Genomic DNA, 13987 nt, shown 5'->3' with positions numbered 1-13987 from the left:
AGAGTTATCATCACCACTACCTTTTAATAATTGAAGAAGGGCTTGTAAATATGAGCTGATTTGCAAAAAAAAAAAAAAAAGAATCCGTATCATTATCATGTTTTCCCTTAATTGAAAGGGGACATTTTAGTTTTTTTTAACTGTAACAAACAAAGTTAATATTATTGTGTTTGCTGAATATTATTTGTCTAACTATCCATGTGTATTTTCACCGATCTCTGCCTCAATAGTTTTGTTTACAATAAGACGAAGGTACGAAAGTGGGTCCGCCCCATAACGAGGTAATGGCGCATAATTCGGCTAAAAGTGCTAACCGCCGGCGAAGGAGGAGTTTACGTATTGAATGCTGAGAGCAGCTTTCAGTGAAGCGCAAGCTCCAACTACTCGGTGCTCCGCCGCGTGCGACGGCGTGTAAATGCTGTGAACCCGGTGGCTCCTTTAGCTCGCCTGTAGCCCTGCGCATTTCACTCAGCTAACGATACTTGTTGTCAGCCATGGGGAAGTCGTTTGCCAATTTTATGTGTAAGAAGGATTTTCATCCTGCTTCGAAGTCAAATATCAAAAAGGTAAGTGCTAGTCAACTGTATTATTTGCTATTTTTGAGGCGAAAAATACCTCGGTTTATCTGTGTTAGCTTAAAAGCTATATGTTAGCTGCTCTTCTTCTTGGCACCAACTATGTTTATTTGTTAAATACCTTTTAAATTAGGTAAATGATCATTTTCCCGTGTCTACTAGTGTCATAAATCTGTTCTGTGTGAATCAATGTAAAACAGATTAGTATTATACGGGTGTAGTTTCTTTTTTAACTATTTGTCTGTTAATCCTAGGTCATATGTTGTACACTAATGAAAAGTAGTTTAATTTAAAACACATAAATGAAAGGGTTTTTACACATATATATGTAGAGCTGTAGAGGTCTAACGTAGTCACTTAAAGACTAAATGACTTTGTTAGAGCACACATTTTCCATACTATCTCTGTCATATTTATTGTGTTTCAGGTATGGATAGCCGAACAGAAACTGACTTTCGAGAAGAGGAAGCAAGAAGATCTTATGCAGGCATACCTGAAAGAACAGGACACTTATAACAACAGGTATGACTAAACTATATATACTTAAGAAGATTCCTCTCACTGTCTTTAGTAGAGCTATCTTAGCACCTAATTTGTTTAAACCTATTTGTAGATGACATTGAATATTGTAAAATGTGTTTTCAGAATTTTTTATCTATCTATCTATCTATCTGTTAATTTGTTTTCTCACTTACAGGCTGTTGATGGGAGATGATCGTGTTAAAAATGGCCTCAATTTTATGTATGAGGCTCCACCTGGAGCATCTAAGGGTAATTTTTGTTTTTCTTCGTAACTCATAATCAACCCTAAGATCACCACGTTTAACTCATAAATACATGTTCTGTTTTGTTCTTCACCATATCTGGCATCTGACTTGAAGAGGAGAGGAAGGAGGTAATGTAGAAAAAAAAAATTAAAGATTTATAATCTTCAAACTTAACTGTGTTATTTGTGGGCTCTCAAAAAGCGCAGAAGATAGTTTGTGTTTGTAAATGTTAATTTTGTAATTATGATTTTCAGTGTTTTTTACCTGCAGCTAATAATTACAAACACATCATCACATTTCTGATGGAAAACATTCATTTAAATTCCTCTGGCAAATGTTCATAATACAATAAATGTGTATAAAGTCAGAAGTTTTGTTCTAAACTCTCCTTATTAAGAATTTTGTAGATCATTAGGGTATTCTTACGGTGTATAATATTTACTTGTTGACTGAGTTGTTAAAGACAAGACAGAGGAAATAACCGCTGAAGAAAAGGCACTCGTCGCTCCAGAGTCTGATGCTTTTTGTAATTAAAATGTTTGTTTCTCAGGAGGGAGGAGAAGACGAATACAAATTTGAGTGGCAGAAAGGGGCCCCTCGAGAGAAGTAAGTGTTGGATTCTAACATTTCATGTTGAAGTTGTCGGAAGTCAGTGTCTGTTTTTATGTCTTACCTAATTATCTGATTTTTCTATCTTGTAGGTATGCAAAGGATGACATGAATATTAGAGATCAGCCATTTGGAATCCAGGTAATTATTCACCTGTTTGAGTTTTGTTTTTGTTTTTTTTGCACAAGGTATTGCAAACCCTCAGCCTCGTTAGTAAAACTGGATTTAATGAAGCTGAGTGTTCTTGTTTTTACATCAAAATGTTACATGAATAAGTCTTGTAATGGTTGAACCACATGTGCACACAGTCTTTCACCAGGAAGTTTATTTTTTATTTTATTAATTGTCACATATTTCATAAAAAAAATCCAGCCCATGGCTTGTCATTGCTTCACTTTAACACTTTCACCATCACAGAGCAGAAACAGGATCCAGGAGCAACGTATCTTTTTGGACTTGAAGCGACGTTTACGTTCGTTTAGTTTTCAACGTTGGCCTTTAATTTATTTAAATAACAAACATAAAGTCCAAATCCGTAATTGCCTATAAAGGTTAAACCTTTTTAAAGATGTATAATGATTGTGGATTTAGTGTTTTAATTCTTTGTGGTTTAATTCTTGAGGTGCGCAACGTGAGATGCATCAAGTGTCACAAATGGGGTCATGTGAACACGGACAGGGAGTGTCCCCTGTTTGGACTGTCGGGCATCAACGCCAGCTCCATGGCCTCAGAGGACGCAGCAGGTACGAATTATAACTGGAGAGCAAATAAAATTTTGAATGTTTTCCTTTAGTTTTATTTCATTTTCCCTCTTTTTGTCGTTGTTATTTGTGCAAATTTAATGTCAAAAATACTAGGAAATGTCAGATATCACTTCCGTGCCGTTTTGTGTACACATATTTGAATGTTTTATTTGTTCTGAGTAACAATTAGAAATTAAAAATAACATGAATATAAATCTCTGAAGCTGAGTGAATGATACATTTTGATAAAATACCAGTTTTATTCAGTAAAGCAGGACTTTTCAACAAATATTTGTAAATAATGCTTTTTTTTTTAACCCAGAACGTATAGAATAGCTGTTTGTATTTCGTAGCAGCTTCTGTCCGTCGAGCCTTTGTTTTTTTCTTTTTTTTTTTCCTGCGTTTTCGCTGTTTTCCTGCTCAGCCTTCAGCCCTGAGCCTCGAGCTGATTCTGAGTTCTGCAATCAGCGAGTTGAGTTGTAAAGTAATAATGTTTACCCTGGGAGAGTCCAGTCGGTGGGGTTGATGGTGGAGTGCTGTAATGGTCCCCCTCCTGTGCCGGGAGAAAAAAATGTAATTATTGTGTATTCTGATTCCCCTAACTGCCGCTTTGGCAGAGAATGATATTGTATGATTTGCTCAGCCGGAAGTGGAGTGAGTTGATTTGATGTCCCATTCTGTTAACAAAGCCGCCTGTGAAATTCCCACTGTGGAGATAGTGGATGGTATGGGCTCCACATCAATGGGACTCTGAGGCTGTGATTTGTGCCAACAGGTCCGTCGATGCACCCCTCGGAGTTAATGGCCGAGATGCGAAACAGTGGGTTTGCCCTGAAAAAATGTGTCCTTGATAGGAATTCTACTGTTTGTGATCCATCAGAGGTAATTGTCTGTCTCACACTGTCATCTCGGTGCGCATAAGACAATATAAAAACACATATACAGTAGGACACCCTTGTGAAAGAGAGAAGATGAGACTAAAGCTGTGATAGGCTGCATCGCATGCATTGTCTGGGAAGCGTGTCGCTCCCGGCGGAGCTGAAGTCAAATAAAAGACGTGAAAAATAAATAGCTTGTAAAATCTCATCGGCTGTAATTTGTTTGTGCATTTCAGCTTTGCTCGCAACACACATTTTATGCTTTTAACAGGAATACGTTGCCAGTGATGAAGAAGACGATCCTGAAGTGGAATTTCTGAAGTCTTTGACGACCAAGCAGAAACAGAAACTCCTCAGGTAACCTCGTCTCGTGCTTCAAAGCCGCAATGTAAAGAAAATGAGACATCTTTGAATATTTCCCCGTTAATAACCCTTTAAATGTTGCTGTAGAATTTTGTATGTATGTGAGAACAGTTGAAAGTAATTAAGCTTGTATAATAAATGCATCATATTGTGTTTTTAAACCTTATTAATTACATGTGTTCATTATTACTTATATTTTGCATTTATTGTAAAAGCTTTAAGTAAACTTTAAGGTGCTTCAGCTTATGGCAGCACAATATATTGAAAATTTATCCTTATTACAGAGGATTGCAATAAATTGCAGCTACAAACTGCATGCCAGTATTAATATTTGACAAACGCATGAACCTCCACTACCCTAAATCCACAATTAATTTAGATAATAGTGGCTAAAAAGGCTGAAACACGTGGAAAAATTTGACCACAGCTGATGTCGTCATTGCGATATTTATTAATAATTTGCAGCTGCATGTATTCCTAATATTTCGTTAACCCTTTAATTCATTTGAATTAAGTCAATATCTGGTCTTGTCAAATTGTTGGTTGAATGTTTTTGTTTCCCGTTTGTGAAGAAAACTGGATCGGCTCGAAAAGCAAAAGAGCAAGAAAAAAAAGAGCAAGAAACAGAAGAAGAAAAGCAAAAAGAAGCACAAGAAAAAGCAGGAGAGTAGCTCGAGCGACTCCTCCGATCCCAGCAGCAGCGGCGGCAGTGACTCGGATTCAGACGAGAGCAAGTGCAAGAGTCAAAAGAGGAAGAAGAAGAAGAAAGGAGAGTCCTGTCGGGATAACAGCTCTGACGACGAGCGGCGAATCAAGAGTCAGAAAAAGGCCTCCTCTCACAGAAGCAGGTCACCGAGCCCCCGCGCCGGACATAAGCGGCCTAAAGAGGAGTCTGGAGATTACAGACAAAGGAGGACAGAGAGGGGAAGGAGCGGGAGTCGGAATCGCAGCCCCGAGAACAAGATCACGCCGGAGGGAGGTCAAGAGAGAAGGAGGCGCAGCAGCAGGGACAGACAGGCAGTCGGCAGCTCCAAGGATGGGCCGGACAGAAGTCGGAGCCGTGAGAGAGGCAGGGAGGGCCGAGGTAAAGACAGACGTCACAGCGGAGACGGGGAGAGGAGCAGAAGAAGCACAGAAGGAAACAAAGGCAGGACAGTGGAGAGGAGGAGCAGAAGCAGAGAGAGGAGAGAAGAAAGAGAGGACAGGCGGAGGAGCAGGAGCAGAGACAGAAACAGAAGGCACTGACATCTTTAACTCTTACTTACTCTGTCCTCGTATAATCCAAACACAAAAACTACTTGCATGTTTTTTGTTTTTTTTGTTTGTGTAATGACTGTTAAGTTTTGGACAATCTGTTGAGCCTTCCAGGACAAACTGTGTCGGTCTTATTGTCCTCCAGCAGAGGGAAGCAGTGAACAGAAAATGTCTGAATGCAGCTCAGGGAGTCTGATGGGATTTTATCCTGAATTAAAGGGAACAAATTAATTACCCTTGGAAACAATTAGCTGCTCATCTGTTTACGGAGAAATGTTGGACTTATTTCCCCTCAGCTGCTCAAAAAGAAGACAACTTCTTGGTTTTTTTTTTTTGTTCTTCTTTAATATTTTTCCCCGTGTCTGAAAGATGTAAACTTGGACGGCTGTTTATTCTTCAAAGAATAAAGATTTTAATTTCTGATGAAAATTTTAAGCATTTCTTTGTTTATTTATTTAGTTTACAAATTAATGCCCGGTTACATAAAAGATAAATAATTTAGTTTCTTTTATATTTGAATTATTTAGAATAAGATAATATTTAAACACATGAAAACTATTTATTTTTGTGTGTGTAAATAATTTCCGAAAACAGAAATTCAGTGAAGTTTTTCTGGAGCAGAAAACATTTAGATTTTTTTGCTTCAGGAAAAAGAAATACTTTTTTTTTTTTCAGCTCAAAGAATCCAATTATTTTACAATTTTTTTCCAAGCGACAGTAAATTTAGCTTTGTAAAAATCAAATAAAATCTTACAGAGGAAATGCTGCGGATATTATATTTCCTGGGTTTTTTATTTTTACTGAGCTCAGTATTTTATCTTGACGTGAAGTAAAATTACCTTTTTTAAATATAAATCTATTTGTATTTTTTTATTGACATACCTCAGAAATACGAACTTGAAAACATTTTAACATTCTAAATTTATATATTAGAAATAAAGTGAAAAAAAAGCATTTATTTTTTTAAATTTGTTATTACACGTGTCTACAAAAATAGAAACATTTCCATTTTAACTTGAGCGTTAGTTTTATATATATATATATATATATATATATATATATATATATATATATCAAATATAAATTGGAGGCATAATGTCTTTTTTTTAACAATTTGCCCGCTTTATTTTTTCCTTTTTTGTGATGTTGCACAAAAGGAAATGAAAATAATTTCCCCTCTATTGCCTTCTGCTCAATTTAACATCCTCCCTTTAAAAAAAAACAGCTGTCTGAATGAGATGCTTTTCCTTGACGTGTTCCCGCTCCCCTGGATTCACGCTGTAATTATTATTCCCTGTTTTTTTGCTCCTTTCTTTTCTTGTCTGGGAGTCGGACGCTGCACTGGGTAAGCACAAAGAAGTCAGAGAGCATCCTTGAACCCTTTCAGTGCGGGGGCCACTGATATTCAAATAACGCGCAGGGGCCATTTGACTGCGGCGCGCAAAAAGCATTTAAAATCCAACATTTGCATTTGACTCTTTGGCCCTTTTCTTTTTTTTTTCCAGGGGTGAAAAAAAAACCCTGTTCCTCTTACATCTATGTGGTTTCTGGAAAGAAGAGAGAGGGAGGAGAGGAGGAAAAAAAAGCCACATCCTTGTTCTGGGTGTATCGATTGGTATGCAAATGAAAGCAGTTAATTTGGACAATTAGAATAAATATTCGGGGACCTTTGTCAGCCAAACCCCTCCCCAGATAAAGTGAAAGTGAACAATAGATGTCTCGGAGATTAATTAGATATTTGATAAGACACGAATCCCTAATCGCAAATACAAAACACATGGGGCTGCAAAGTGCTCCAAGTCATAATTAATAACATTTAACAAGACTTTCATTTGGCCATGAAATGTCTTTTCCGGGGAATTAAACATGAATTTATTCCATAGGGAGGGAAAAAAAGGATCTTTTTTATTTTAAAGAGAAATAAATACGTTTTTTTTAAAATAGATTTTTCGGATTAGGAGAAAAAAAATATCAAATCTACACACAATAACAGCCTTTTTTCAGATGTTTTAATTATGATAAATGAAAGTTTTATACGTGTGACTTTATACAGGTAAACATTTATATATAGAATATTATTATTGTTGTTTTTTTTAGCAAAGAAATCAAATGGTTAACAAAAGTTGAGGAGAAAAAAAAGCTGTGTACATACATATATATCCACAAAAGTGCGTCGGAAAGTAAATTCCCTGATTTCCAGGATACCAACACGAATCAAACAATCAGAGCTTATGACATTTACATGAGAAGAACACAGAGTTTAAGAGGTCAATATACAAACTGGGACTCACACTGTCCAACCAGAGTTCAACAGGTTTTTTTTACGCGCATCCAAGTCTTTTCTTTTTGTTCCCAAAAGGCCGACAGAAAAATCAATTTGTTTTCTTTTAAAGAATTTATGGATGAAATACTCATTGCGCCTGTGGATATATATATTTCCCCCCCTTTTTTTGGAGCTATTTTCTCCTGTTTTGTGTGTCAAATACGACCCGTTTTCATTGCTGTGCAGTTTCTTATTTTATTTTATTTTTTTTAGGTTTATTTTCTTCCTCTCTGCTCTCGTTCATGGGCGCGCAGCCTCAGGGCTCGTCGTGAGGAGACGGATCCTTAACCGCGATCCTGGGGTTCACCCCCTCCAAAATAAGTTCCGGGGACTCGGACCTCGGGGTCTCCAGGTTGCTGGTGTCGGTGTCACTGTCGCTGCCCTTTTTGCCTCCTCCGCCCGCCGTGTGCGTTTTGATGTGCTTGCTCAAATGGTCACTCCGCATGAAGCGCTTGTTGCACACCGGACAGGCGAAGCGCTTCTCGCCGGTGTGGGTCCTCAGGTGTCTCTGGAGCTCATCGGACCGCGTGAACCTTTTGCCGCAGAAAAGCCAGTTGCAGACAAAAGGCCGCTCGCCGGTGTGCCACCGCAAGTGCGCCTTCAGGTGCGAGGTCTTCCCGTACACCTTCCCGCAGCCCGGGATGTGGCAGCTGTGCAGTCCCTTCCTCCGCAGACTGGCCCCCGCGGGCCCCAGCCGCTCGGCCTCCTGGCAGTTCGGACAGTCACACGTCGCTCTGCCGGAGTACCGCCGGGAGGACCGGGAGGAGCTACTTATTCCCGAGCTGCCCCCCGAGATCATGGCGTTGGCGGCGGAAGCGTCCGTGTAGGTGGGGATGACGGTTTTGAAGCCGTCCTGGGTCAACAGGTGCTGGCTCGTGGACAGCAGGTGGGACGCGGACGGGCTGATCCCGGTGGAGCTGAACGCCGAGTGCGTCAGCGACGAGAAGTCCGGGTTGTAGCCGCTCAGCTGGGAGTGGATGGCCTGCGGTGTGCCGGAGTGCAGGGAGGTCTGCAGGGTGCCCGCCGGGTTCTGTACGTCCAGCCACGAGCCCGGGTTGCTGTGGACGTCCCACCACGAGGATGCGCCGTTGGCCACGTCGCCGGAGATGGTCGAGTGGAACCCGGACTTGTACCAGGACTCGTACGGGTGCGCCATGCCCACCCGCGGGTACAGGGTCTCCGCCGACGTGTGGACTTTGGAGATGAAGGCCGACTGGCCGGACTCCTGCGTCGTGACGCTCGCGGAGTTGGAGAACAGCCCGCTGTACTCGGTGGAGAAGGCGGAGGAGGTCGGGGAGGTGGAGGCTAAGCAGAAGGCGCTGTTGCCCGCGCCGCTGCTCGGCGTTAGTCCCGTGGAGGCTCGGCTGGTCGCGACCGTGAAGCCCGGCAGGCTGGACCCCAGGTTGCAGCTGGACGAGGATCTCTTCCACGGGTGGAATCCACCTTTGGAGAAAGCGCTGGAGTCAGGTAAAGTTGTCAGGGGGCTGGTGTTACCGATTTTGTTGCAAGTTGCAGCCAACATAGCTAAGGGTGTAGTTCCAAACCGCGGCTCTTCCTGAAAAAAATAAAAATAAAAAAACACAAAAGGTTTAACTTAAAAAATGAATAACTGGATTTGAAACTCCAAAAAAAAGGGCGAGGAAACTTTTTTTAAATTTAGTTGGCTACAACACAGATAAGATATTATGGAGAGAAGAAGCAAAATGCTTCCTTTAAGTGACTTTACAACAACAAAAACATGAACTAATAAAGAATGTATTACATTTAAAATATATATATATAATTGATTGAGCAGAAAAGGTTAAAACCAGAGCAAAGTTTGCGCAAACGATGAGACACTTTAAACGACTGAAATGTTCATTTCAACAGAAAACTAAGCTAAATAATAGGAGCCTACATAACATGCATTCCATCTTACTTGCAAACCCTGAAAGTTGTTGTTTACAAAAGCTGCAAACTTATTCACCTGCGAGGGACAAAGTGAGGAACTCCGTGCGTAACTTTTGCGCGTAAAGCTCCAACTTACCCCAAGTATAGACGTAGCCATATCCAGGCTCTGCGCTGGGATGAGTGCGTTCGCGGTGTCGAGGCTGTATGACTCCAATGTGATCCAGATTTTTTTTTTTCCTCTCCCCCCGTGTTGACTCGGGTCACACGGTTTCTCTCCTGGCTCGCAGCTCACCAACACTACCTTAGTTGTAGCGAGCGTGTTCTTTGAAGTACAGCTGGAGAGGACGCGCAGCCAATCTGCGCGCTGCACTCGTGTCCGGGGAGGCTGGCGTCAGCCAATGAGAAGCCCGACCGCAGAGAGAAACACCAAAAACCCCGCCGTCAATCATGTGCAGTGCAGCCTCTCCGCTCACACTGTCATCCAAGACACCATTTGATATATATATATTTTTTAATGCATACAGTTATTTTTATGTTTTCTCACACGAAGACGCAATGTGTCTCTTTTCGTTGCAGAATTGAGCTCACGCGTCAAATCTCCAGGAGGTAAGCGTTTCACTCATTTTATTTGGGGCTTGTCGCCGCGCTATATCTGGGCTTTTATTTCGTATTTTTCATATTCAGATCATGCGCAATGCGTGTTTGGGGGAGAGAGAAAAAAACAAAAAAAGAAAAAGAAAGAAATGTTCATTTGCGCTCAAACTGCAGGAGTTAACTTGGAGGTGACTTTATCCAAAGCAGTTTGCGCGCATCCGATGCTGGCGTGCGTCAAAAATCGGCTCATTTGAGGAGTCTGTCTGCTTTGTGTCGCTATTTCTAAGCGATTGCGTTCATAATGAACGAACAAGCGCGGCCATGAAGTTTCGAAATCAGGCCTGACAGCGCAGAACTCCTCTCTGAGAAACGAACCTGCGAGCTGAACGCGTAAAACCACACGGAAAGCGTGCCGAGAAAAAAAAAAACAAATATCACGCACGATTGATCGTTTAGCCGTTTTTCTTTTTTGTCTTTATTAACCTCCATAAAAGCCACGTGTTTGCGCGCTTGTGCCGCACTCTTTCCCCGCTGCGCACTTGTNGGGGGGGGGGGGGTGCAGGTGAGGGGTTAATTATAAACGACAGGTTGTCTTATCAGGGTCTCCTTTAAAAGTCCTAAAAAGTTTCAGGAAAAAAAAAGACTTCTGCTCTGAAGACAAATCAACAAGACGAGAAAATAAAATTTAGCTCTAACCTAATCGAGCATTTAATTCATATAAAGATGAAATATTTCACTATATTTTTCTCTCCCTCTCCCTCTCTCTTTGAGCTTATCACAATTCAATAAGCCATATTCTATAGCTTGTTAAAACGTCCAGAGATAATGACATAATGTAAAATTGACCCGCTCTGATGTGATTCATCATCATCCCCTTTTAAAAGTTAAAGCAATTTTCCAGAGAGAAAAAAGCCTCGACAGAAAGATGTGCATTACTGTATTCAAAAAACGGGGCAAATAATGCGCTATTATGGCGCATGAATGCTGCCAGTAAACACAGGCGCAATTTGTTCAAATCCTCCTCTCTTTTTGTGCTTTAAAGCCCCATCTTTAGATGGGGCGAATAAAAATCAGTCTCATCAACAACTGAAAGCAGCCAGGAAAATTGAATCCTTTTTTTTTTTTTCAATCATGACAATTTGGCAGAGTGCTGTTAACAGTATTAACTGGCTTTTCTACATAAGCAGAGTTGATTGCCGCTTTAAAAGAGTTAGATTCGTTCTGACGTGAAGAAAACTGAAAAGCATTCAGTTTCATTTCTGTATAACAAATCAGAAAATACCTCCACCTTTATATCATTTTTTGATTCAATAATATTATTAATATTAAAGACTTTCTATTGAAATCAAAGCCCCACACTATTCTAAAGCACTGATAATGTCGTCCACTCATATTTTGTTTGCAAAGAATTGCCTTTTCTTGTGATTTGCTGTTTTGTTTTGGTTTTTTTCTCTCTCTCTCCCAGAGGTTATTTTTTTTTGGCACAAGAGGGGAGAACATGATCCCTCCTTGTCATTCAAGTGAGAATTCAGAGTTGAATCTGTAATTCTGGTCTGCATTCGTGAGCACTTCTCCGTGGCAATTAGGAGCCCATTACAAGCCATTAGATTGATCAATGTACCTTAAACAATGGGAATGATTTATTTGGTCGAACAAAACGCTCTGCATCTATTGTGATGAGTCTAAGTGGGGGTGCATCCATCAACAAAAGATAAATGATTAATTCAGAGCTGTTCATTTCAAATTCTTCTCGACAAAGCGCACCCCCTTGCACTTGCTTGAAAATCCAGATTATTAGAGCCTCATTTTCTGCATGTTAAACCAGACAGGGCTGCGGGATTGGCCGAGGCTTTCTGGTTGTGCCCCGTGCGTTTTAATTTGTGCGTCTGCAGAGGGAAGTTTATTTGAGGAGGTTTAACTAATTGTTGTAATTTCCGTGCGCTCATGTGGCTACACCTGTTTCCCTCCAAACGGGGGGGTTAGAGCAAACTGTGTGTGGAAGGATGCTGTGTGCTTGTGTGGCGATGAAGCTCCACTTGGATCAGAGAAGGTAAAAAAGAAAAAAGAAACAAAAAAAAAAGAAGAAGGAAGATCACATCAAGATGATTAAAAGATGAAGATGTCCTCAGATTTGTTCTGTTCTGTGTTTTCCTCTCTTTTAATTTCTATTCTAAATACACCAAGTTTCCCATCTTGTTCTTCCTAGATTTTTGGTAGAAGATAAAAGAAAATTGATTTGACATTCGTTAAAGTGCAAACTGACACAAACTATTAAACAATAAGAATTCAGGGCTGTAAAACAAGACATCACAGCGAGCACTGTTCAACCTGCCAGCACTGATTTGCAAATGTCTTCAGATTCAGGACTGGTGAATAAATGTCAGCATACAGCACACGATCCAGCCGAACCTCTGACAGGGCTTAAGTGAGCTTTAATACACGTAGACGCTCATTAACCTCGCTAATACTACCCACAGCTAAATTTGAAGGTGCAGGTCAGCTCGCCATGCAGCTCACAGTGTCAACTTACATTTCCAGAGGCTGCATGTTCTATTTTGAGCCCGCTGCAGAGAGTGTGCGAGCTGAAGTGCAGTCGGCTGCTCACTTCTGAGGACTTATAGCTTCTTCTTCTTTATTTTTTGTTTCCCTGCGATTGAATGCCCGTTCCTGAATTTGTGACAGAAATCGAGTCAAAGCTGAGTGAGAGACATGGCTCCGAAAAAGGTGTGGTTTTTGTGAGGGTGTTTTAAAATCTGTAAGCTTTGTGGATCGTATGGAAGCGAAAGTGTGGAGTCTGACTGCAGACATTTTCATCTTTTCCTTCATTAGGGCAAAGGAAACGACGTGCCAAAGCCAGCGCCACTGATTGGAAGGTTTGGCACCTCGCTGAAGATAGGAATTGTGGGCCTGCCTAATGTTGGGTAAGTATTATTTGGAGTTTTCTCTCTGCATAAGTTATTTCGAGCCGTATTATCAAACTTTTTGCCCTTTTTTATGGATACTAATATGTGCAAAGCAGGATATAAACAAACTAAAGAAACATTCAATTTGCAAAACAAAAAAAAAACTTTTGACTTTTTTCCAATTTTTAGCAGTACAGCTTCTCCAAAAAGAAACTTTTCCACTTTGTTCCTGCCACACTTCAAACTAAACTGAGAAAACTGGGTGGGAAAGGTGTCTGTGTATGTTAAACAACCACAGGGTGGTGAAGCGTCTCCACAACCCTTAACTTTCGCTCATTTTGAGCTATACCCTTCAAGTTTTTCTTTGAGCATATCACATCAGGTACTGTGACAATAAAAAGCTAAAGCTCATAAGAACCCACTGTGTCTGTATTTTGTTTGAATTTATACATTTCGGTTTGATTCTAGCAGCATAAACAGAGAAATCCTGCTGATATCTCACTAATGAGAGCGTGCAGCTATACATCGGTATATCTAAGAATTATGTTTATAAATTTATGAGCGCACTACAGCAAACAAAAATATCCTGTGCCTTCTGGCCTGTGTATTATTGGCCCACAAAGTGGAGCTGAATCAGGGAAAACCATCAACAAAACCTCATGTCCATTTCCTTTGAGCTGATCGTGGCATGCAGGTCAAAGGTCAGGCTACATTCTTGACAGCTCTGGAGGTGAATCACGAAAGGGGACTATTACAGTCATATCTCAGGGGTTTGTGTGTGAGTTAGGAGAGTGTTATACTGTTGGCAGGTCAGACTTAATCAAACAAATCTATTCTGTCAGCCTCTGTGACGATCATCCCTGACAAAAAAGGACATTTTTGACCCCATTCTGCCTCCTTGTAGCTTCAGACCTACACCCGTCATCTTCTAATCAGCTGACAGGCTCCTATCTTTTGTTTTCCAAAACTATAAATGATTTTTTATAATTAAGCTGCTGTTTCAGAGCAGTCAATACAGAAACTTAATACATAAAAAAGCTAATTTTTCAAGTGTAGATCAGGTGTTTTGTATCATTTAAATCACTAAT

The 13987-nt window shown here is 40.5% G+C and overlaps 3 protein-coding genes across 3 annotated transcripts in view; 2 read left to right on the top strand and 1 right to left on the bottom strand.

Annotated features, from left to right (window-relative positions):
• The first annotated feature begins 249 nt into the window (after nt 1–249).
• cir1 (corepressor interacting with RBPJ, CIR1) lies at nt 250–5203 on the top strand. The gene is made up of 10 exons (XM_017422689.3): nt 250–566; nt 1003–1097; nt 1273–1346; nt 1457–1470; nt 1893–1948; nt 2044–2092; nt 2574–2694; nt 3470–3576; nt 3844–3929; nt 4508–5203. Exons 1-10 carry the CDS (start codon nt 495–497, stop codon nt 5178–5180), a joined length of 1347 nt encoding a protein of 448 aa, XP_017278178.1. The 5' UTR covers nt 250–494; the 3' UTR covers nt 5181–5203.
• A 1973-nt stretch (nt 5204–7176) lies between these two features.
• sp9 (sp9 transcription factor) lies at nt 7177–9704 on the bottom strand. Its single transcript, XM_017422626.3, has 2 exons — nt 9539–9704; nt 7177–9067 (listed from the first exon to the last, which is right to left on the bottom strand). Exons 1-2 carry the CDS (start codon nt 9557–9559, stop codon nt 7769–7771), a joined length of 1320 nt encoding a protein of 439 aa, XP_017278115.1. The 5' UTR covers nt 9560–9704; the 3' UTR covers nt 7177–7768.
• A 2862-nt stretch (nt 9705–12566) lies between these two features.
• Nucleotides 12567–13987, top strand: part of LOC108239701 (obg-like ATPase 1) — a 41164-nt gene continuing 39743 nt past the window's right edge. The window contains exons 1-2 of the mRNA XM_017422590.3: nt 12567–12720; nt 12826–12917. Coding sequence (XP_017278079.1) covers nt 12706–12720; nt 12826–12917 — 107 coding nt within the window. The 5' untranslated portion in view covers nt 12567–12705. The remainder of the gene's footprint in view (nt 12721–12825; nt 12918–13987) is intronic.

Source organism: Kryptolebias marmoratus, linkage group LG6 (assembly GCF_001649575.2).
Source record: "Kryptolebias marmoratus isolate JLee-2015 linkage group LG6, ASM164957v2, whole genome shotgun sequence".
Taxonomy (NCBI): Eukaryota; Metazoa; Chordata; class Actinopteri; order Cyprinodontiformes; family Rivulidae; genus Kryptolebias; species Kryptolebias marmoratus.
This window is presented reverse-complemented; position numbering and strand designations above follow the sequence as displayed.

Coding starts and splice junctions, on each gene's coding strand:
- cir1 (XM_017422689.3), top strand. CDS start 495: ATGGGGAAGTCGTTTGCCAATTTTATGTGTAAGAAGGATTTTCATCCT. Junction 1,949..2,043: donor AAAGGGGCCCCTCGAGAGAA/GTAAGTGTTGGA, acceptor TCTATCTTGTAG/GTATGCAAAGGATGACATGA. Junction 3,930..4,507: donor CAGAAACAGAAACTCCTCAG/GTAACCTCGTCT, acceptor CCGTTTGTGAAG/AAAACTGGATCGGCTCGAAA.
- sp9 (XM_017422626.3), bottom strand. CDS start 9,559: ATGGCTACGTCTATACTTGGG. Junction 9,068..9,538: donor TGGCTACGTCTATACTTGGG/GTAAGTTGGAGC, acceptor TATTTTTTTCAG/GAAGAGCCGCGGTTTGGAAC.